This window comes from Hylobates moloch, unplaced genomic scaffold (genome assembly GCF_009828535.3).
Source record: "Hylobates moloch isolate HMO894 unplaced genomic scaffold, HMol_V3 SCAFFOLD_5, whole genome shotgun sequence".
NCBI classification, from domain to species: domain Eukaryota; kingdom Metazoa; phylum Chordata; class Mammalia; order Primates; family Hylobatidae; genus Hylobates; species Hylobates moloch.
The window spans coordinates 104,976,640-104,997,617 of NW_026652280.1; the positions used below are offsets into that span (position 1 = coordinate 104,976,640).

General features: G+C 42.4%; 1 protein-coding gene and 1 non-coding gene across 5 annotated transcripts; one reads left to right on the forward strand and one right to left on the reverse strand.

Moving 5' to 3' along the window:
* Nucleotides 1–308: 308 nt before the first annotated feature.
* LOC116470130 (U2 spliceosomal RNA) lies at nt 309–498 on the reverse strand. Its single transcript, XR_004248545.1, has one exon. It is a non-coding gene; the product is annotated as a U2 spliceosomal RNA (small nuclear RNA).
* An 821-nt stretch (nt 499–1,319) lies between these two features.
* Nucleotides 1,320–19,417, forward strand: ANP32E (acidic nuclear phosphoprotein 32 family member E). 4 transcript variants are annotated; one of them, XM_058439340.1, is made up of 7 exons: nt 1,323–1,728; nt 5,201–5,350; nt 6,438–6,560; nt 8,200–8,365; nt 10,963–11,144; nt 14,629–14,683; nt 17,082–19,417. In XM_058439340.1, the coding sequence occupies exons 1-7, from the start codon at nt 1,675–1,677 to the stop codon at nt 17,147–17,149; spliced, it is 798 nt and encodes a 265-aa protein (XP_058295323.1). In that variant the 5' UTR covers nt 1,323–1,674; the 3' UTR covers nt 17,150–19,417. The 4 variants fall into 4 exon arrangements, with proteins under 4 accessions (XP_058295325.1, XP_058295323.1, XP_032010709.1 ...); XM_032154818.2 differs by having other exon boundaries at nt 1,324–1,728; nt 17,079–19,417; XM_058439341.1 differs by lacking the exon at nt 1,323–1,728 and adding an exon at nt 2,274–2,357 and having other exon boundaries at nt 17,079–19,417.
* Nucleotides 19,418–20,978: the final 1,561 nt, after the last annotated feature.

A 20,978-nucleotide genomic window follows, 5' to 3' on the forward strand; every position in this document is an offset into this window, starting at 1 on the left:
CGGGTTCAAGCAATTCTCCTGTCTCAGCCTCTGGAGTAGCTGGGATTACAGGCGCACGCCACCACACCCGGCTAATATTTTGTATTTTTTGTAGAGACGAGGTTTCACCATGTTAGTCAGGCTGGTCTCCAACTCCTGACCTCAGGTGATCCAACCGCCTTGGCCTTCCTAAGTGCTGGGATTATAGGTGGGAGCCACCATCCCCGGCCAAAAGATAATTCTTATCCCACTCTTTTATATCCCATCCCACATAGACAGACTGTTTTTTTTTCCTTCTTCTGTTTTGAACACTAAATTTTAATCTCCTGAGGGGGTGCACTGTTCCTGGAGGTACTGTAATACCAGGTCGATGCGTGAAGTGAACAAGCAAGCTCCTATTCCGTCTTCCTGCTCCCCAAATCCATTTAATATATTGGCCTCGGATAGAAAATATACCAGATATTAAACTGTTAAGAACAGATCCTACACTTGATCTTAGCCAAAAAGCAGAGAAGCGATAAACACTTTTAAAAGCACACTTCACCTACAGATTTCCATGGAAACCAACCAAAGGGAAATTAGAGAGGCATCGCTGTGCCATTTCTATGCTAATTAATGTCTGATTTTCATTAGGCCAGCGTTATTTTTCCTCCAAGGTCTTAGTGTTTATTACAGCAACAATTAACTCAGTAACAATTCCTCCAGGATAGTTTTATTTAAATATTATTAACTTACATACTTCACCCAACTGCTTTCAAAATTGTTGTCTTTTATGGTGTTAAACTACCATCTTTAAAATCTTGGCTCTAGCTCTGCATCACGAAAGGTCAGTCTCTGTGAAGAGCCTGACCCCAGCAGGACAATGCCACGAAGGCATCTTTTTAATGTGATGCGCACGTTGCTGTACACCTTGGCTGCAAAGCAGAGGCTATGCTTTTAAAACGGCCAAGAGCCAGTTCGAGCCGTGTGGTGAATTATCAGTAACGCAACTTGGGCACCGAAGGATGCTTTCTCCCTCTTTAACACTAACAACAGAATAAAAAACCAAAAACTAAAAACCAAATCCAACAGACAACGAAACTGTCCGAGTGCCTAGGGAAAGCGCGCCAACTACATAAAGAAAAGTAGGGGGGGTACTGGGATTCAAAATCATTTCTCCGGGACGTACACCCTCCTGGACCTATCAAAATTAACTGCGCGCTTGATCGTAGCCAATAGGGACGGAGTTTCTGGTCCAGGGCCTCCCTGAAGACTGATAGACATTTACCTAGCCCAATGAAGTAATGTGACGCTAAAGAATCAACCAACACGTTTGGTAGGTGGGTGGAGTGTAGGCCAGGGGGTTGGCGGTGCCGTGTCATGGAGGCTCAGTCTCTGAGCAGCCATTGAAGGGGAAGGAACTGCGGGTGTGTGTGTGTGTGTGTGTGTGTATGTGTGTGCGCGCGTGCGTGCGTGTGTGTGCGCGCGCTAGTGTGTGGACAAGGAGGTGGGGGCAGCCGAGTTAGAGTCCCAACTCTTGGACTCCATTTGCTATTCTCTTCTTTCTCCCCCACACCTATCTGGTGGTAGTGGGCGTTTATATTTGCGTTCCTTTTCATTCATTTCTAAATCTCTTAAAAATTTTGGGTTGGGGGTATTGGGGAGGGCAGGAAAAGGAAAAGAAGGAGAGTAGTAGCTGAAGAGCCAGAGGAGGACATGGAGATGAAGAAGAAGATTAACCTGGAGTTAAGGAACAGATCCCCGGAGGAGGTGAGATGACTCAGCCCCCACCCCTTCCCCATCAGTCCTGTATTCTGAGGATCGGATTTCTGGTGGTCCTGGGTGGGTGTGCGGGGATGGAGTAATAAGTTAGCCCCCACCCCCCGGGTTAGGGTTGGGGAAATGTTTAATTTTAAGTTTTAAATCATTAAAATCTTCTACTTAAAATGGCGAAGGGTTGAAGTTTCTAGGGGCGTTTTTGTGTGTGCATGGGGGCTTAACTCCTTTCGGCTTTCATCGAGTCGGGCGTCCTGGCCTCGTGGGGGCGGGAAGCGGGCTGGTGGGGGCGCTCCGCCGCTTCGCTCCTGGCACTCCTCCTCCTGGGGGCCGGCGGCGTGGGCGCGACCCCCCAGTCCCACTCGGCCCCTGCTGCAGCCATAGGCGCCAGAGAAGTTAGTCCAACTTTTCTGCAGTGCGGCCAACTCATCTTTTTAGGGGGTGGGCTCCCCCGGCCTCGAGGCCCTGGGCGTCCGACGTCGCGACGGGCGCGGGCTGGGGTCGCTTGCAGAGTCCGCGCATTCTCTGCTCCGGCGGCGCCCGCTCCTCCGGGAAGCCGCGCGCGCCGCCCTCTGCCCTTCGCCCGGCGGAATCTGGGTTAGCGGCGGGTTCTCCGACCGCGGGTGAGTTTGGGGACTCGTCGCAGTGACCGGAGGTGGGGAGGGGACGGGAGGCGTAATCCGCTTCTTCCCCCGCCGTGTAACGATATGTGGCACGTCGTGTGGCCGCAACTCTGAATTTGATCCCTGGAGACGGTTTCACAAAACTCAACATAAGGGACGTAGTAGTTTCGTGCTTTAAAGATGGGTTCGCCGAAACTAAATGATGCGCTCTCACTGCTGTCGCCTTAAAGAGACGGGGTTGGGAGGGGCCACGTGAGGCGGGGTCGCGGTCAACTTTTCGGGGGTCGGGCAAGAGGCGTTTCCGCCTCCTTTTCGCGGTTGCCTCCTCGGCCTCACCTACCCAGGGCGAAGGCGCGAGGACAACGCGGGTTGGGAGGCGACCCCTTTTTTCCTTGGGGAGTCCCCGCCCCGTGTGGGGTTTCCCGTCAGTCGGAGCGGCACGTCGCGAGAGCAGGGCTGGTGGCCAGCGGGGAGCCTCGCAGAGGAAAGCATCAGTCTTGCTGAAATAAGCCTAGAATTGGAATGTAAGGGAGTTGTCTGTAGCTGGATCGACCTATCGATAGAAGGATATAACGGGTGGTGTCTGTGCAGATCGGCATAGAGGATGAGCAGGGTCTGTCTGGGCTTTCGCGTCCGGCGTGTGGAGTAGCAACTGAGACTTTTTTTTTTTAAGTGCCTGTTTTCTGAAATTGGCAGGGAGAGGAAACAGTTGCTTGCTATCAGGGTCATCCTGGAGAGAACTTGAAGTTTCTAGAGCTTATTCTTAGAGGCTTCAGGAAAAAAAAAAGACAAACTTTAAAAGCTGTCTCTCACAAGCACACGTTTAGAATACTTTTTGGTGGTTTGGGTTGGAAAATTGAATCTCGCCCGCGCCTCCCCCGCCAGGATTCTTTCACTTAGTGATTGTAGTAATTTCTTTGCGAGTTTTGGGGAGCGCAAGACGTTGCCTTTTTTCAACTTCTTCCGCTGTGTTGTAATAACGGTCTCTTATATTTATATAGACAGTTTACAAAGCACTTATCCCGTTTGTTATTTACTTTCCTCCTTACATACTTGTAAGGTGGATTGTGTTGTTCTAGAATCCAAATTAGCAGACAGTCTCAGGGCAGTGAAATGATTTACACAAGTGGAGGAACTGGTTTTCTGACACCAAATCTGGTAGCTCCCACTCCTCAGCTACACGGGGAGTCTGAAGACAGAACCAGTTCACAGCCCTGCGGCAAACCAACTGTGACTCTAGGCAAGCCATTCTTGATCTCCGGGCCATAGTTTCCTCTTCTCCAAAACGGAGCTCAAGACGCTCTCTCTGGCCACAGAAATAATTATGTCAAAATCATATTCAAATAGAGAAGGTGGCATTCCTTGTTGCCAAATTTTAGCCCTCGGATACCTCAAACAGGTTTTCACATTGAATATAGAGAACCAGGATCTTTGACCTTTCCCTTAAAGATTAAGTCCATTCAGGCCCACACCAGGAAGTTTGTTACTACAACTCTTACCTAATAGGGAATTCAGCCCCACTCCTTGAGGAATGGGGAAAAGTGCACAGAAATGCTATTATTCCAGAGTGGTAGGGAGAAGTAACATTTTGTTAAGAATGTATTGTTCTGGGTGATACTGTTTGGCCTGGATGTGAGAACAAATACCCTCTGGGCTGTTCCCAGAGGAGCTTTCTAACATTTCTTCATAAAGGGTAAGGAGGTTTTTTTGAGTTATGATGCTTTTATCAACCAAAGAGAAGGAGGTTTAAACTGAAAAAGTGATTAGACAGTTTCTTCTCTTTGTAGGTTTTTTTTTTTTTTTGAGGTAGAGTCTCGATCTGTTGCCCAAGCTGGAGTGCAATGGTGCGGCCTTGGCTCACTGCAACCTCCGCTGCCTGGGTTCAAGTGATTCTCCTGCCTCAGCCTCCCGACTAGCTGGGATTACAGGTATCCACCATCACGCCCGGCTGATTTTTGTGTTTTTAGTAGGGACGGGGTTTCACTATGTTGGCCAGGCTTGTCTTGATCTCCTAACCTCAAGTGATCCACCTGCCTCAGCTTCCCAAAGTACTGGGATTACAGGCGTGAGCCCCCGCTCCTGGCACTCTTTGTAGGTTTTAGGGCAGCTCACTTGAATCTTTTCCTGGTAGCTCAGGTACCCGCTCCTTGCATAAATATATTCTCTGATGTTGAGGGTCCTCCTTATCAGGGTCAGAAACAGGTTTCACATGGGAACTTCTTCAAAGTTTGTTTCTTATGCATCAGTGATTTGAAGCAGGCATTGAACTTTAGTCCAAGTTTAAATTTAAAAAATGGCCAGGTGAGGTGGCTCATCCCTGTAATCCCAGCACTTTGGGAGGCCGAGGGGGGGCAGATCACCTGAGGTCAGGAGTTCAAGACTAGCCTGGCCAACATGGTGAAACCCTGTCTCTACTAAAAATACAAAAAAATTAGCCGGGAGTGGTGGCATGCACCTGTAATCCCAGCTACTCGAGAGGCTGAGACAGGAGAATTGCTTGGACCCAGGAGGCGGAGGTTACAGTGAGCCGAGATCGTGCCATTGCACTCCAGCCTGGGTAACAGCAAGACTCCATCTCAAAAAAAAAAAAGAAAAAAGAAAATTTAAAAGATTACTTATAGTGATGACTTTAGATTGTATATCAGTTTTGGGGGGAAATGAAAAGGATCTGTGTAAGGGGATTGGTGGGGTTTCTGTTGTGTTGTGTTTAGTTTTAACTGATGGGCAATCGAACTGGAGATTGGTGGTTTTAATAGTTAGATTTCCAAAGTGTCAAGACCCAGGTCTCTACCTAAACAGATTACAAACTAAAGAATCATTAATTAATGTTTTCCCTCTTACAGGTGACAGAGTTAGTCCTTGATAATTGCCTGTGTGTCAATGGGGAAATTGAAGGCCTGAATGATACTTTCAAAGAACTAGAATTTCTGAGTATGGCTAATGTGGAACTAAGTTCGCTGGCCCGGCTTCCCAGCTTAAATAAACTTCGAAAAGTAAGTTGGCATTTACGTGAAGCATCATGATTTCAATGCCACGACTGTTATGTCTAGTGTTTGGCCAAATGGAATGACCTGCTTGCTAATTAGAAGTTTTTAAGTTTCTAGAGATAAGAAAAAGTTATATAGGATTTTGAGAATCAGCTCTAATACTGCTTTTATAAATTTATTTATTTTTGAGACAGGGTCTTACTCTGTCGCCCAGGCTGGAGTGCTGTGGTGAGATCTTGGCTCATTGCAACCTCCGCCTCCCGAGCTCAAGCATCCTCCCACCTCAGCCTCCCGAGTAGCTGAGACTACAGGCATGCGTCATCACACCTGGCTAATTTTTGTATTTTTTGCAGAGATAGGGTTTCACCATGTTGTCCAGACCGGTTTCAAATTCCTGGGCTCCAGTCATCCTCCTGCCTTGGCCTCCCACAGTGCTGGGATTAGAGGAGTGAGCCTCTGTGCCTGGCCTAGAAATTTAAATCTAATAGTGGAATTGCCTTATAATATGAATTTGGATTTAATATATACCAAATATTATTCTGTACATCATGAAATCCAAATGTAGTACAACTAGAATCCAAGCTGGGTTAAAAGCCCATTATGTAGGTGTTCTAATATATTATTTGGCAGATGTAGAAAGGAATTTGGAAATTAATGATCTATAGTGATAGTTTCTTGAAGCCAGAGAGAATGACAGTTTTTTTTTCTTCAAATTGATATACTTTAAAAATCTTTGATATGCCAGGCGCGGTGGCTCATGCCCGTAATCCCAGCACTTTGGGAGGCCAAGGCGGGCGGATCACCTGAGGTCAGGAGTTCGAGACCAGCCTGGCCAACATGGTGAAACCCCATCTGTACCAAAAATACAAAAATTAGGTGGGTGTGCTGGTGGGCACCTGTAATCCCAGCTACTTGGGAGGCTGAGGCAGGAGAATTTGCTTGAACCCAGGAGGCGGAGGTTGCAGTGAGTGGAGATCACACCACTGCACTCCAGCCTGGGTGACAGAGTGAGACTACGTTTCAAAAAAACAAAAAAAAAGTTTGATATGATACCTTTACCATTCTTTGTTTTCTTCCTTTGTTGAATGTATAGTTGGAGCTTAGTGATAATATAATTTCTGGAGGCTTGGAAGTCCTGGCAGAGAAATGTCCAAATCTTACCTACCTCAATCTGAGTGGAAACAAAATAAAAGATCTCAGTACAGTAGAAGCTCTGGTAAGTGGAACGGTTTTGTCTCTGGACTTGCTTTTTTTGGTTAAATTTTCTGAGATTTGTTTGTGTCTATTAATTTCTATTTAACTCTTAAAACTTATGAATTTTTTGTATGTTATGATCTGGGCAGTTACTGCTTTTGTTTCTTTTAGACTAAAATATTCAGATAAATTTAAATTTTTTTTTTTTTTTGAGACAAAGTCTCACTCTGTCACCCAGGCTGGAGTGCAGTGGCACGATCTCGGCTCACTGCAAGCTCCGCCTCCCGGGTTCACGCCATTCTCCTGCCTCAGCCTCCCGAGTAGCTGGGACTACAGGCGCCCGCCACTACGCCCGGCTAATTTTTTGTATTTTTAGTAGAGACAGGGTTTCACCGCGTTAGCCAGGATGGTCTCGATCTCCTGACCTCGTGATCCGCCCGCCTCGGCCTCCCAAAGTGCTGGGATTACAGGCGTGAGCCACTGCGCCCAGCCATGAATTTTTAAATCAATGAGAAATTTATTTTATCATCAACTTCAGGAGTTGAATATCTGGTTTTAACATTTCCAGTATTTTTTTTTTTTTTTTTTACCTTTTATTCTTTTTCCTTCCTTCTTGATTATTTTTTGAGTATTTTATTATTTGTCCCCTTCTTTCCTGGTTTGAGGGAAGGAAAAGAAAAAGTGACATGCTGAAAATTATTGCTCTGATTTTGAAAAAAGATTGGAGGCTGGGCACAGTGGTTTATGTCTGTAATCCCAGCACTTTGAGAGGCAGAGGTGGGAGGATCGCTTGAGTCCAGGAGTTTGAGACCAACCTGGGCAACATAGTGAGACCCTGTCTCTACAAAAAAAAAAAAAAAAAAAAAAAAAATTAGCCAGGTGAGCTGGTTGTGCTTGATATAATAACCCTTCATTATAAAACTCGAAAAATACAAAAATCATTCTCAATTTCTAATATATTTGTTTTCTGGATCATAAATTAAAAAGAAATGATGTGGTCGGGCACGGTGGCTCGCGCCTGTAATCCCAGCACTTTGGGAGGCCAAGGTGAGCGGATCATGAGGTCAGGAGATCGAGACCATCCTGGCCAACATGGGAAAACCCTGTCTGTACTAAAAATATAAAAATTAGGCCGGGCGCGGTGGCTCACGCCTGTAATCCTAGCACTTCAGGAGGCCGAGGCAGGCAGATCACCTGAGGTCGGGAGTTTGAGACCAGCCTGACCAATGTGGAAACCTCGTCTCTAATAAAAATACAAAATTAGCTGCATGTGGAGGCGCGTGCCTGTAATCCCAGCGACTCGGGAGGCTGAGGCAGGAGAATCGCTTGAACCCGGGAGGCAGAGGTTGTGGTGAGCTGAGATCGTGCCATTGCACTCCAGCCTGGGCAACAAGAGCAAAAAGTCCATCTCAACAAAACAAAACAAAACAAAAACACAAAAATTAGCCGGTCATGGTGGCGCACACCTGTAGTCCCAGCTACTCGGGAGGCTGAGGCAAGAGAATTGCTTGAACCCAGGAGGCGGAGGTTGCAGTGAGCGGAGATCGCAGCTCTGAATTCCAGCTGGCAACAGAGCTAGACTCCGTCTCAAAAAAAAAAAGAAAAAAGAAATAACATGGTATTTTAAATCTTGAATGTAAGTTTTAACTTTACTTTTCCAGCAAAATCTTAAAAATTTGAAAAGTCTTGACCTGTTTAACTGTGAGATCACAAACCTGGAAGATTATAGAGAAAGTATTTTTGAACTGCTGCAGCAAATCACATACTTAGATGGATTTGATCAGGAGGATAATGAAGCACCGGACTCTGAAGAGGAGGATGATGAGGGTAATCATTCTTAATACTCATAAGTGTGTCATAATTATAGCCTCTGCTGTAGCTGTGCAAATTAGATTGGGCCTGGAAATTTAGGTGTGAAAAAAAAATCCACAACAAGATATTAGTAAGACAAGAAAAAATTAAAAACCCATAGCTCTAGCCAGTGTTTCTTCTTTCAGATTTCCTATAGTTTCAGGGAATTTAATGACTATTATAACATGAAGCTCTGTGAAATTTTATATCTGTAGAAAGTTGTACACCCAGTAAAAGTGGCAACCTCTTAAATAGTATTTTTTTTAAAGAACAACCACTTATAATAGCCAAAAAGTAGAAACCCAAATGTCTATCAACTGACGAACGGAATTTTTTTTTTTTTTTTTATTAATGTTGAGATGGAGTTTTGCTCTTATTGCCCAGGCTAGAGTGCAGTGGCGCAATCTCGGCTCACTGCAACCTTCGCCTTCCGGTTTCAAGCAATTCTCCTGCCTCAGCCTCCCAAGTCGCTGGGATTACAGGTGCCCGCCACCACTCCCAGCTAATTTTTTTGTATTTTTAGTAGAGATGGGGTTTCACCATGTTGGTCAGGCTGGTCTCGAACTGCTGGCCTCGTGATCCACCTGCCTTGGCCTCCTAAAGTGCTAGGATTACCAGCGTGAGCCACTGCGCCCTAGCCCGATGAACAGATTTTAAAAATGTGGTTTATCTACACAGTGCAATATTATTCCACCATAAATATGAATGAAGTAGTGATACATGCCACATGAATGAACCTTGAAAATGTCCTTCTACGTGAAAGAAGAGAGACACAAAAGACCATGTATTGTTTGACTTCATTTATATGGAAAGTTCATGGGAAGCTGAGGCAGGAGAATTGCTTGAACCCGGGAGGCGAAGGTTGCAGTGAGCTGAGATCGTGTCACTGCACTGTAGCCTGGGCGACAGAGTTAGACTCTGTCTCAAAAGCAAAACAAAAAGACAAACAAAAAACTGTATATATGGTTCAGAGTAGGCAGAAACTTCAGGATAGGCAAATCCATTGAGACAGAAAGTAGATTATTGGTTGCTCGATGCTGGGGGAGACGAAAATGGGAGAGTGACTGCCTGTGGGTGTGGGATTTCTTTTTGAGGGATGAAAAATAATCTAGAATTATATTGTGAGTATACAGTTTTAGGTAAGTGGATGACTAACAGATCAGATGACAGAATAGCTGTTAGTAATGGGATACTGCTCGTTATTATTGAGTGAAAACTTCTTCATCGTAAAAAGAAATTTGACGGATAAATACTGTTATAAAATGATGAAATGATAGATAAGCGGGTTTATTTTTTATTTTAGATTTAAGGGGGTACATGTGCAAGTTTATTTTTTTTTATTTTTTATTTTATTTTTATTTTTATTATTTTTTTTAAATTTTTTTTTTTGAGACAGAGTCTTGCTCTGTCGCCCAGGCTGGAGTGCAGTGGCGCAATCTCGGCTCACTGCAAGCTCTGCCTCCCGGGTTCACGCCATTCTCCTGCCTCAGCCTCTCCGAGTAGCTGGGACTACAGGCGCCCACCACCACGTCCGGCTAATTTTTTGTATTTTTTAGTAGAGACGGGGTTTCACCGTGGTCTCGATCTCCTGACCTCGTGATCCGCCCGCCTTGGCCTCCCAAAGTGCTGGGATTACAAGCGTGAGCCACCGTGCCCGGCGCAAGTTTATTCCATGGGTGTATTGCATGATGCTGAGGTTTGGTCTTCTGATCCTCTCACCCAAATAGTGAACGTAGTGCCTAATAGTTCTTCAGCCACCCTCCTTCCCCTCTTTTGAAGTTTCCAGTGTCTGTTCCCATCTTTATGTCCCTGTGTCCCCAGTGTTTAACTCCTGCTTATAAGAGTGAGCATGCAGTATTTGGTTTTTTGTTTCTGCATTAATCCACTTAGGATGATGGCCCCAGCTGTATCTATGTTGCTGCAAAGGACGTGATTTCATTCTTTCTTTATGGCTGTGTAGTATTCCATCATGTGTATGTTCTACATTTTCTTTATCCAGTCCACCATTGATGGGCACCTAGGTTGGTTCCATGTCTTTGATATTGTGAATAATGCTGTGGTGAACATACAAGTGCACATGTCTTTTTGGTAGAATGATTTGCTTTCCTTTGGGTATATACCCAGTAATGGGATTGCTGGGTTGAATGGTAGTTGTATTTTTAGTTCTTTGAGAAATTTCCAAACTGCTTTTCATAGTGGCTGAACTAATTTACATTCCCACCAACAGTGTATAAGCATTCCCTTTTCTCTGCAGCCTCTCCAGCATCTCACAAGCAAAGTTTTGAAGTGTCCACAAAGTAAAACAAACTTTAGCGCGTGTGATATTTTCATGAGAATCTAGATATATATTGGATACCAGTATTTGGAAGCCATACTTCTCGCATTTGGTTTGTAGGAATGACTAGGAATGTTGTGAAACAGAAATCTTAAAAAAAAAAAAAAGTATCGCTCTGAGTTACTTTCCACCTATTGGCTTACAAATTTGAAGTGATTGGGCAAGGGTAAAAAGCATCAACATCCTAGGAAGAAACATTTACCCAGTCATTTACTCATCTTTAAATGATTTTTTAAAGATGGAGATGAAGATGATGAAGAGGAAGAGGAAAATGAAGCTGGTCCACCGGAAGGATATGAGGAAGAGGAAGAGGAAGAGGAGGATGAGGATGAGGATGAAGATGAAGATGAAGCAGGTTCAGAGTTGGGAGAGGGAGAAGAGGAAGTAGGTCTCTCATACTTAATGAAAGAAGAAATTCAGGTGAATACACACTTCTTACCTGCACTGAAAATTAATTTCTAGGCATAGGGCTAAGTACTATATAAAGTATGTTTTGTAGCAATCTGAGAGTTGTTTCTAAGTTGTGGGTGTGCGTATGTCTATCCACCTGTCTTTTTTTTCATTGTCCTCTAGCCCAAACTATATCCAGATAATCATAAACACCTATTGATTTTACCTCCCAGATAACTTTCAAATCTGTTATAGCCTTAATGGCATGGTATGGTGGAAACATTTTACAAATGTCCGTGAACCTCAATTCCTGCATTTATAAAACAGATTAGGCCGGGCATGGTGGCTCACACCTGTAATCCCAGCACTTTTGGAGGCTGAGGCAAGTGGATCATGAGGTCAGGAGTTTGAGACCAGCCTGGACAACATGAGTGGGGAAACCCCGTATCTACTAAAAATACAAAAATTAGCTGGGCATGATGGCACACACCTATAGTCCCAGCTAATCGTGAGACTGAGGCCGAGAATCACTTGAACTCAGGAGGCGGAGATTGCAGTGAGCTGAGATCGTGCCTCTGCACTCCAGCCTGGGCAACAGAGCAAGACTCTGTCTCAAAAAAAAAAAAGCAGGTTATATCCACCTCATAGGATTAAGGATTTAACAAGATAATCTGTGTAAAGAATATAGTCCCTGGCACATTATAGGCGCTCAAGAAAACTTGTTTCTTTCTCCTAATTATCTCTTGCTTATTCTTTTGTAGTAGCTTTCTAAATAGTCTCTCTGAATACAGCATCACCACTTAGGAGTATTCTCCACAGTGCTGCCTGTTTAGTCTAATGCAAATGTGATTATACATCAGCCTTCTTAAAACCCTTTAATGTTTCCCTCTAGCCCCCAAGACATACAAGGCCTTTCATTTCTGGCCTTTGCTTCCTTCACCATGCCTGGCTAATTTTTGTTTTTTGTAGAGACAGGTTTCACCATGTTGGCCAGGTGGTTTGAATCCTGACCTCAATTATCCACCCACCTATTACAGGCGTGAGCCACTGTGCCCGGCCCCTGCTTTCTCCTCCAGCTTCGTCTCCCTTGATTCCAAATTAAATGATCACACCAAGCTATTTTACCTTTATGGCTGTGTATGAATATGTTGTTCACTCTATCTGAAATGAGCCTCTGATAAACTTTTTGTTTTTTGCTGAGTGAAGCTTGTGAAGTGCACTGATTTGATTTACAACTCCATGGAATTTTACATATGCATGTACTTGTGCAACCACCACCCAAATCATGCTTTGTGAATTCTTATCTTTACAAACCCAACTCTGCAGTTGCCTCATCATTGAAGCTTTCTATATTTTTTCTTAGGCAGTCACTCCTCCATCTGTTACCTCTGAATCGTGATCAGGCTTCTATTGCCTACAGACACTTGTAAAATCATTTGGCCACTTCCTGCTAAGTGGTGAGCTCCTTAAGGGGAGTGCCACTCACCTTTGTATCTCAGCATCTAGTACACTGACTGGTACGTGGTAGGCTCATGGGAAATGTCAGTTGACTAGAACAAGTTATCTGTAGCCCCTGGGAGTTTAGGTTAGTTATTTTCTCCTAATGTTAAATTGAATTTTATTTTAAAAACTCATAATTTAAGCCGGGCGTGGTGGCTCACGCCTGTAATTCCAACACTTTGGGAGGCTGAGGCGGGTGGATCACCTGAGGTCAGGAGTTTGAAACCAGCCTGACCAACATGGAGAAACCTTATCTCTACTAAAAATAGAAAAAATTAGCTGGGCATGGTGGCATATGCCTGTAATCCCAGCTACTTGGGAGGCTGAGGTAGGAGAATTGCTTGAACCTGGGAGGTGGGGGTTGCAGTGAGCCGAGATTGCACCATCGCAGTCCAGACTGGGTGATTAAGAGTGAAACTCCATCTCAAAAAAAAAAAAACTCAGAATTTAAAGCATTTTTTATTATTAAAAATAACATCTCTTATTTAGACTGGAAATTGTTAATATTTGTTCTAATGAGTTTTGCATTGGTTAGATACATAATATAAACGATCAATGACAGATATTTTCTGATGAAACTGGTATGGAAAAAATAGGATTTACATTCATTTGGGGTCTTGGCGAGTTAGGAGCTATATATAATGAAGAACAGAACTTTAAGTGTTCTTTTTTTTTTTCTTTTTTGAGACGGAGTTTCGTTCTTGTCGCACAGCCTGGAGTGGGTGGTGCGATCTTGGTTCACTGCCACCTCTGCCTCCTGGGTTGAAGCGATTCTCCTGCCTCACTGTCCTGAGTAGCTGGGATTACAGGTACCCACCACCACACCTGGCTAATTTTTTGTATTTTTAGTAGAGACAGGGTTTCACTGTGTTGGCCAGGCTGGTCTTGAACTCCTGACCTCAGGTGATCCACCTGCCTCAGCCTCCCAAAGTGCTGGGATTACAGGTGAGCCGCTGCGCCTGGCCCCACCTTTTCTTTTTTTAACGAACAAATTCTGCAACAAAAGCCACATTCAGTCTTCCCCTTTTTTTCTTGTCTTCCCTTCTTCAGTTTAGTCTGCAGTTTTTCCTGATTTTCATTGTGTTCCTTTTTATGCTTTTTGCTATCTCATCTATTCCTTTTGCTCCTTATAGCTTACTGGTATTCTGGTATGGAGATGCTTTATTTCAACTGAATGTATAAGAATGATTTCTGATACAAGAATTAGGCAGTTGGCTGGGTGCAGTGGCTTACGCCTGTAATCCCACCATTTTGGGAGGCTGAGGCAGGCGGATCACCTGAGGTCAGGAGTTTGAGACCAGCCTGACCAACATGGAGAAACCCTGTCTCTACTAAAAATACAAAATTAGCTGGGCATGGTGGCACATGCCTGTAATCCCAGCTAATCGGGAGGCCGAGGCAGGAGAATCGCTTGAACCCGGGAGGCGGAGTTTGCGGTGAGCCGAGATCATGCCATTGCACTTCAGCCTGGGCGACAAGAGCAAAATTCTGTCTCAAAAAAAAAAAAAGGGAAAGAGAAAAAAAAAACTACAGATTTAGTTAGGTTTTTTTTGTTTGTTTGTTTGTTTTTTTGAGATGAAGCCTTGCTGTTGTCTCCCAGGCTGGAGTGCAATGGCACGATCTCAGCTCACTGAAACCTCTGCCTCTGAGGTTCATGCGATTCTCCTGCGTCAACCTCCCGAGTAGCTGGCATTACAGGCGCCTGCCACCATGCCCGGCTAGTTTTTGTATTCTTAGTAGAGATAGGATTTCACCATGTTGGCCATGCTGGTCTCAAACTCCTGACCTCAGGTCATCCGCCCGCCTCGGCCTCCCAAAGTACTGGGATTACAGGTGTGAGCCACTGTGCCCAGCCCTTTAGTTAGGTTTTGAAAAGGACCTTTATTAAGAATGGCAGAGGTTGTCAAAACACAGAATAACCATAGTTTCTTTGCTTTTGTTGGAATATATTACAAGAAAGAGTGAAAAATCCATATGATTTTTAAATTTTCAAACTGAATATTTGAATTTCAAGGATGAAGAAGATGATGATGACTATGTTGAAGAAGGGGAAGAAGAGGAAGAAGAGGGTGAGTTACATTAGCCATAAACAAATTCTAAAATTAAAGACATAGTCATTTTTTATATACTTTATTTATTTATTTATTTATATTTCATACACTTTAAAGAATGAGCCTATAATGCCAATTTTTACTGATCCCTTTGATTTTGCTTTATCATAGAGTGCCTTCAAAGTTATAAAAGTTTTTTTTTTTTAAGAGTAATTGTCTTAGGGCACTCATTAATTCATAACTCATAAACAGCTTATAACATTTATTTTAAAAACAAATGAAGAGATGAATGGAACCTTGAGCTCAATTTATTATTTTTATAGAGTCTCATTTTGGAGAGAGTGAAGCCTTGTAAGAGAGGAGCAGTTGAACTCCAGATAATTAATGCTCTTTTTAGATTTGTTTTCTAGGCCTTTAGAAATTTATATATATATACACATATATATATTTTTGTTTGTTTGTTTGTTTGTTTGAAACAGGGTCTTACTTTGTTACCCAGGCTGGAGTGCAGTCATGCAATCACAACTCACTGCAGTCTCAATCTCCTTGGGCTCAGGTGATCCCGCCATCTCAGCCTCCCAAGTAGCTGGGACTACAGGCACACACCATCACACCTGGCTAATTTCTGTATCTTTTTTTTTTTTTAGAGATGGGGTTTCGCCATATTGCCCAGGCTGTGTTGAACTCTGGGTTCAAGCGATCTGCCCACCCCAGCCTCCCAAAGTGCTGGGATTGTAGATGTGAGCCACCATGGCCAACCAATATTTTATTTTATTTTATTTTATTTTATTTTATTTTTTTTGAGACGGAGTCTCGCTCTGTCGCTCAGGCTGGAGTGCAGTGGTGCAATCTCAGCTCACCACAAGCTCTGCCTCTTGGGTTCACACCATTCTGCCTCAGCCTCCTGAGTAGCTGGGACTACAGGCACCCGCCACTGCGCCCAGCTGATTTTTTGTATTTTTAGTAGAGACGGGGTTTCACTGTGTTAGCCAGGTTGGTCTCGATCTCCTGACCTCGTGATCTGCCCATCTCAGCCTCCCAAAGTGCTGGGATTACAGGCGTGAGCCACCACACCCGGCCTATTTTATTTTATTTCATTTTATTGTTTTGAGACAGGGTCTCTGTCAGCAGTGAGTGCAGTGGGGCAATCATAGCTCACTGCAGCCTCGACCTCCCAGGCTTAAGCAATCCTCCCACCTCAGCCTCTTCCAAAGTAGCTGAGACTACAGGTGCCCACCACCACACCTTGCTAATTTTTGTAGTTTTTGTGTAAACGGGGTCTCACTGTTGCCTGGGCTGGTCTTGAACTCCTGGGCCCAACTGATCCTCTTGCCTTGGCCTCCCAAAGTGCTAGGATTATAAATGTGAGCCACTGCACCCAGCCTCAAAATAATTTTTAAAATTTACTAACAATTGCATTGATGTCAAGCCCTTAGTTTCTTAATCTGTACTTCATGATATGGCCACAAGGGTGCATAGCAAACTGTAATTATGGATTTCTAAGCCTATTAAGTCTGTTTTCAACCTACTCAAATTTAAAGAAATTCAGAGAGGAAACTTGAAGTATAATTTCCTTCCTTCCTTTCTTCCCTCCCTCCCTCCCTCCCCTTCTTTCCTTCCTCCCACCCTCCTTTCTCCCCTCCCTCCCTCATTCCTTTCCTCCCTCCCTCCCTCCCTCCCTCCCTCCCTTCCTTCCTCTCTTCCTCTCTTAGCCTGCCCTCCCTCCCTCTTTTGAGACAGTCTCACTGTGTCGCCCAGACTGGAGTGCAGTGGCACAATCTCGGCTCTCTGCAGCCTCCGCCTCCCGGGTTCAAATGATTCTCCTGCCCCAGCCTCCCAGGTGGCTGGGACTACAGGCACCTGCCACCACACCCAGCTAATTTTTATATTTTTAGTAGAGATGGGGGGTTTACCCTATTGGCCAGGCTGGTCTCCAACTCCTGACCTCAAGTGATCCGCCTGGCTTGGCCTCCCAAAGTATTGGAATTACTGGCGTGAGCCACCTTCCCTGGACAATTTTCTTCTGCCATTAACTTTTTTTTTTTTTTTTTTTGAGACAAAGTTTTGCTCGGTTGCCCAGGCTGGAGTGCAGTGGCGCGATCTTGGCTCACTGGTACTTCTGCCTTCCAGGTTCATGGAATTCTTCCTCAACCTCTGGAGTAGCTGAGATTACAGGCGCCTGCCACCACGCCTGGCCAATTTTTTGTATTTTTAGTAGAGATGGGGTTTCACCTTGTTGGCCAGACCTCAAGTGATCCATCCACCTCAGCCTCCCAAAGTGCTGGGATTACAGGTGTGAGCCACCGCGCTAGGCTCTGCCATTAACTTTTCACTAAGATTCAAAACTTTGTAATGTAACCAATCCTCATTTGTTAAAATTAAGCATTTTGCATTTTTCTTTCCACTCTTTAAGAAGAAGGAGGTCTTCGAGGGGAGAAGAGGAAACGAGATGCTGAAGATGATGGAGAGGAAGAAGATGACTAGATCATTCTAAGACCAGATTCTCTAATGTTTCTGGGTGTGCAATAGAGTGATCACATCTTTGTTTCTTCATGTACGATAGCTATCCTACAGAAGATAATGTGTAACTTTTTATAGGAAAAGTGTGGTTTTACTATTTTTGCCTTATCATTCCAAATAACTAGTCTGTTAATGATCATATTATATGTAGAGAAAAATTTTCATTGACTCCCATTGTGGAATTCCCTAGCAATTTATTTAGACTTAATTTTTTAAATTCAAGCCTACTGTATTAGTCATTTTTAGCCCATAATTAAAACGTGATCACTTTTACACAGGTGTAGTATGGTGCATTTCATTCCTTATTTATAAATTAACTGAAATTACAGTTTGCTATAATATAAAATGACAATAGTCTCGAGTGGTAAGTTGGTTATTTTTTTAGAGGTGATCCAGGGATCTTTAGTTTGAAGGCAGTCACCTTTTTTTTTTTTTTTTTTTGACTAAGAGTGTTTGGTTGCTTTTTTGTCACAAGTAACTTGGAAAATAGAAACAGAATAGTAAAGGTTCTATTCAGCAGCATAGTTCACGGATTTTGTGGAGGTTCTATCAGTAATATGTTTCATGCATTTAGTGGTGACTGATAAGATTTTATTTTTGAAGGAAAAATTGCTTATACTAAGTCCAGAGACATGCAGGTGAGCCCTTTTGTCAGGCTGCAAATCATGACATGTCGATGGTTGTTTATTTTGTTTTGTTTTTAGGTGTGCATTCTTCTTAGCAATTCCTTTATGATCACCTTCCCTTCTTGCTTCACTCCCTCCTGCTCTCTCAAAAGAAAGTTGGGAAACTTGTGAAACCCACAAAAACCTTTAGTCTTATACCTCAACTACCTTTCAGTCCTGTCTGGGTTTTAAATAAGTGAAGTGGAAGAAATTGAGTATTTTCTGACATAAGAATATATTATCAATACAGTTTTATGCAGTAAGCTCTGCTTACCATAAATGTTTCTTGGTTGACAACATCTAAGACAATATTAGTAGGATGAAGAAAGAAAAGCAGGGGTGCTTTTGGAAGCAGTGTTAGTGTTCCTCAAAAGTCAGAACATTTGCCTGTTGATATATTAATAAGACATTAAAGTCAAATTTTAATGTTGGACTCTCAAATGATTTGGATACCACTCTACAAAGTATTTCTAACCTTTAATTCCCAGTTTTAAAGCAGATATAATAATAGCATTTAATTGGAATATACTAGGCAGCTGGAAAAGTATTTGAAACTAAATCGACATTAAAATTAAGATTTGTTTTCAAGTGGATGTCCATTAAAAGTAGAAAAATATTTGGGATAAGTGAGTGTGTGTTTCCTTACATGGCTACTAAATAAAATATAATGAGTATACAAGTATATCTCCTCTTTTGCTATGGAGGCTCCATGTTCAAGGCAATGGCTTTTTAAATCTTGGCTATCTAAAATTTTTTCCCTTTGTTTTGAATATTTGTAAGTTTTTAAAAGTTAGTGTCAGCAAATTAATTGAAGTTATGAGTTATGCTTCTATACTGGGACATATTTAAATACTGAGTATAGTACTGCTGCTACTACTTCTACAATGTAAAATGTATGACTTGGTGTTTTAAAATAAAAATTATGATGTTACTTGTGGAGAAACTAAAAATGTTATACAACTGATTGAAATAAAACCCTTGGGATAAGTTTAGTGAGGGGATTGGAATCCCCAAAAAACTAACATTTTTCTTCTGCTTTTAAAAACTGAAATTCCCTGTTCTAGTTCCTAACAATTCTCATTACATACTATGCCAGATTACAAAATACTTATTTTTAAAATGAAATCTATATGTTGACTTTCTTATCAATCATCTTACTGTGCAATCAAAATTAGAGTACTTTGGTTTTGAAAACAACACTTAGAGCCTCCAGGTAACTTTTAAGACTTATTTAGCTTTGTGGGTGGTATTTTCATGCAAATAAGTAAGGGTGGGTTTTATATTTTGTAGAAGTTTTTGGTCCTATTTTAATGCTCTTTGTATGGCAGTATGTATATAGTGTGTTAAGTTCCTCAAGAATCTCCTTAAAAACTTTGAAGTTAATACTTTTGTGCAACTGTGTTTTGAATAAAGCCATGACAGTGTTAAAAACAAACAAAAAAATTTGCAGTACTCCTGATTATTCTTTTATTGTTTTTGACTGTTCCCTGTTTTTTTCTGTGACTGCTGTAATTTAAAGTTTTTGAAACTGAATTGCTTCAAATAAATTGAAGATTTGTTACAATGATTAGTTTCAGTGTGTAACATTAACTTTTTCAACAATACCATTAGCGGCTTTGATGGTCTTTTTAAAAACTAACAGCTTGAAAGTTAACTGATTTAAATACTTGGATGTGATATAAGGCATTACAATTTATTTATTTATTTTTTGAGATGGAATCTTGCTCTGTCGCCAGGCTGGAGTGCAATGGCATGATCTCGACCCACTGCAACGTCTGCCTCCCGGGTTCAAGCGATTCCCCTGCCTTAGCCTCCTGAGTAGCTGGGACTACAGGCACGCACCACCATGCCTGGCTAATTTTCTGTATTTTAGTAGAGACAGGGTTTCACCGTGTTGGCCAGGATGGTCTCGATCTCCTGACCTCATGATCCGCCTGCCTCAGCCTCCCAAAGTGCTGGGATTACGGGCATGAGCCACTGCTCTCGGCTGGCAATTACAATTTAATAGTTTAACTCATCATCTTCTTTATTAACTTTTTTTTTTTGAGACAGAATTTCGCTCTCATTTCCCAGGCTGGAGTGCAATGGCGCGATCTTGGCTCACTGCAACCTCCGCTTCTTGGGTTCAAGAGATTCTCCTGCGTCAGCCTCCCGAGTAGCTGGGATTACAGGCATGTGCCACCACGCCCAGATAATTTTGTATTTTTAGTAGAGATGGGATTTCGCCATGTTGGTCAGGCTGGTCTCGAACTCCCTGACCTCAGGTGATCCACCAGCCTCAGTCTTCCAAAGTGTTGGGATTACGGGCATGAGCCACCACACCTGGCCTTCTTTATTAACTTCTTGTCCAAAAGGCAGAAAAAAAATTTGTATTCTCTTAATTTTCCTTTTGGGGTTGCAAATTGAACCGGTACTTTTTGCAGTTTGATTTAAAGTAATAAGTTTATTACCTATACTTGTATTATCTGTGGTTTATTAAAGTGATTATAAGACTATTGTATACCAATAGTTTTTTCTAAAGTGAATCCAAAGTTCTCCAATTATACTGTATGTTTATCTTCTGAATCTTGATAATATAAATGGAAATATACATAATACTTAAATGTTTACTAGAGCAAAATCAAACTTGAAACAATAGGTTTTTTCTGCTCTCTTTTTGGTTTATGGTAAGTGATTTTTAAAATGTTTCATATGTAGACAACTGGAATTTTATAGTCAAGGCACAAGTATAATTAGTAATGTTTTCATGATTGCTTTACAGTTTAATATTGAAAAGGTATTTTAATTATTGAACTCTGCTTCCTGAGAGATGGAAAATATTGAAGTATTTTCAACTAAAGGTGTTATTTACTGAAATTAATATAATTTTTTTGCAGGTATTATTATCTTTAAAAAATTCAAAGCCTTTCACCTCTTGGTTACAGAAAATGGTAGAACCACACAAAGTTTTTGATGAAGTTGTTAGATAATGAAGCAATTCAGTGAGAGATTGTGATTGAAGACACCTTTAAGTATAGTTTTTTCTATATTTTAAAGAGAGGCTTTGGAATATGACATGCTTTCAGTTGCTGAAAATTTCCCCTCTCTTGTTTCTAGTACTGGATGCAATGATATTCTGCAGCTGTTGC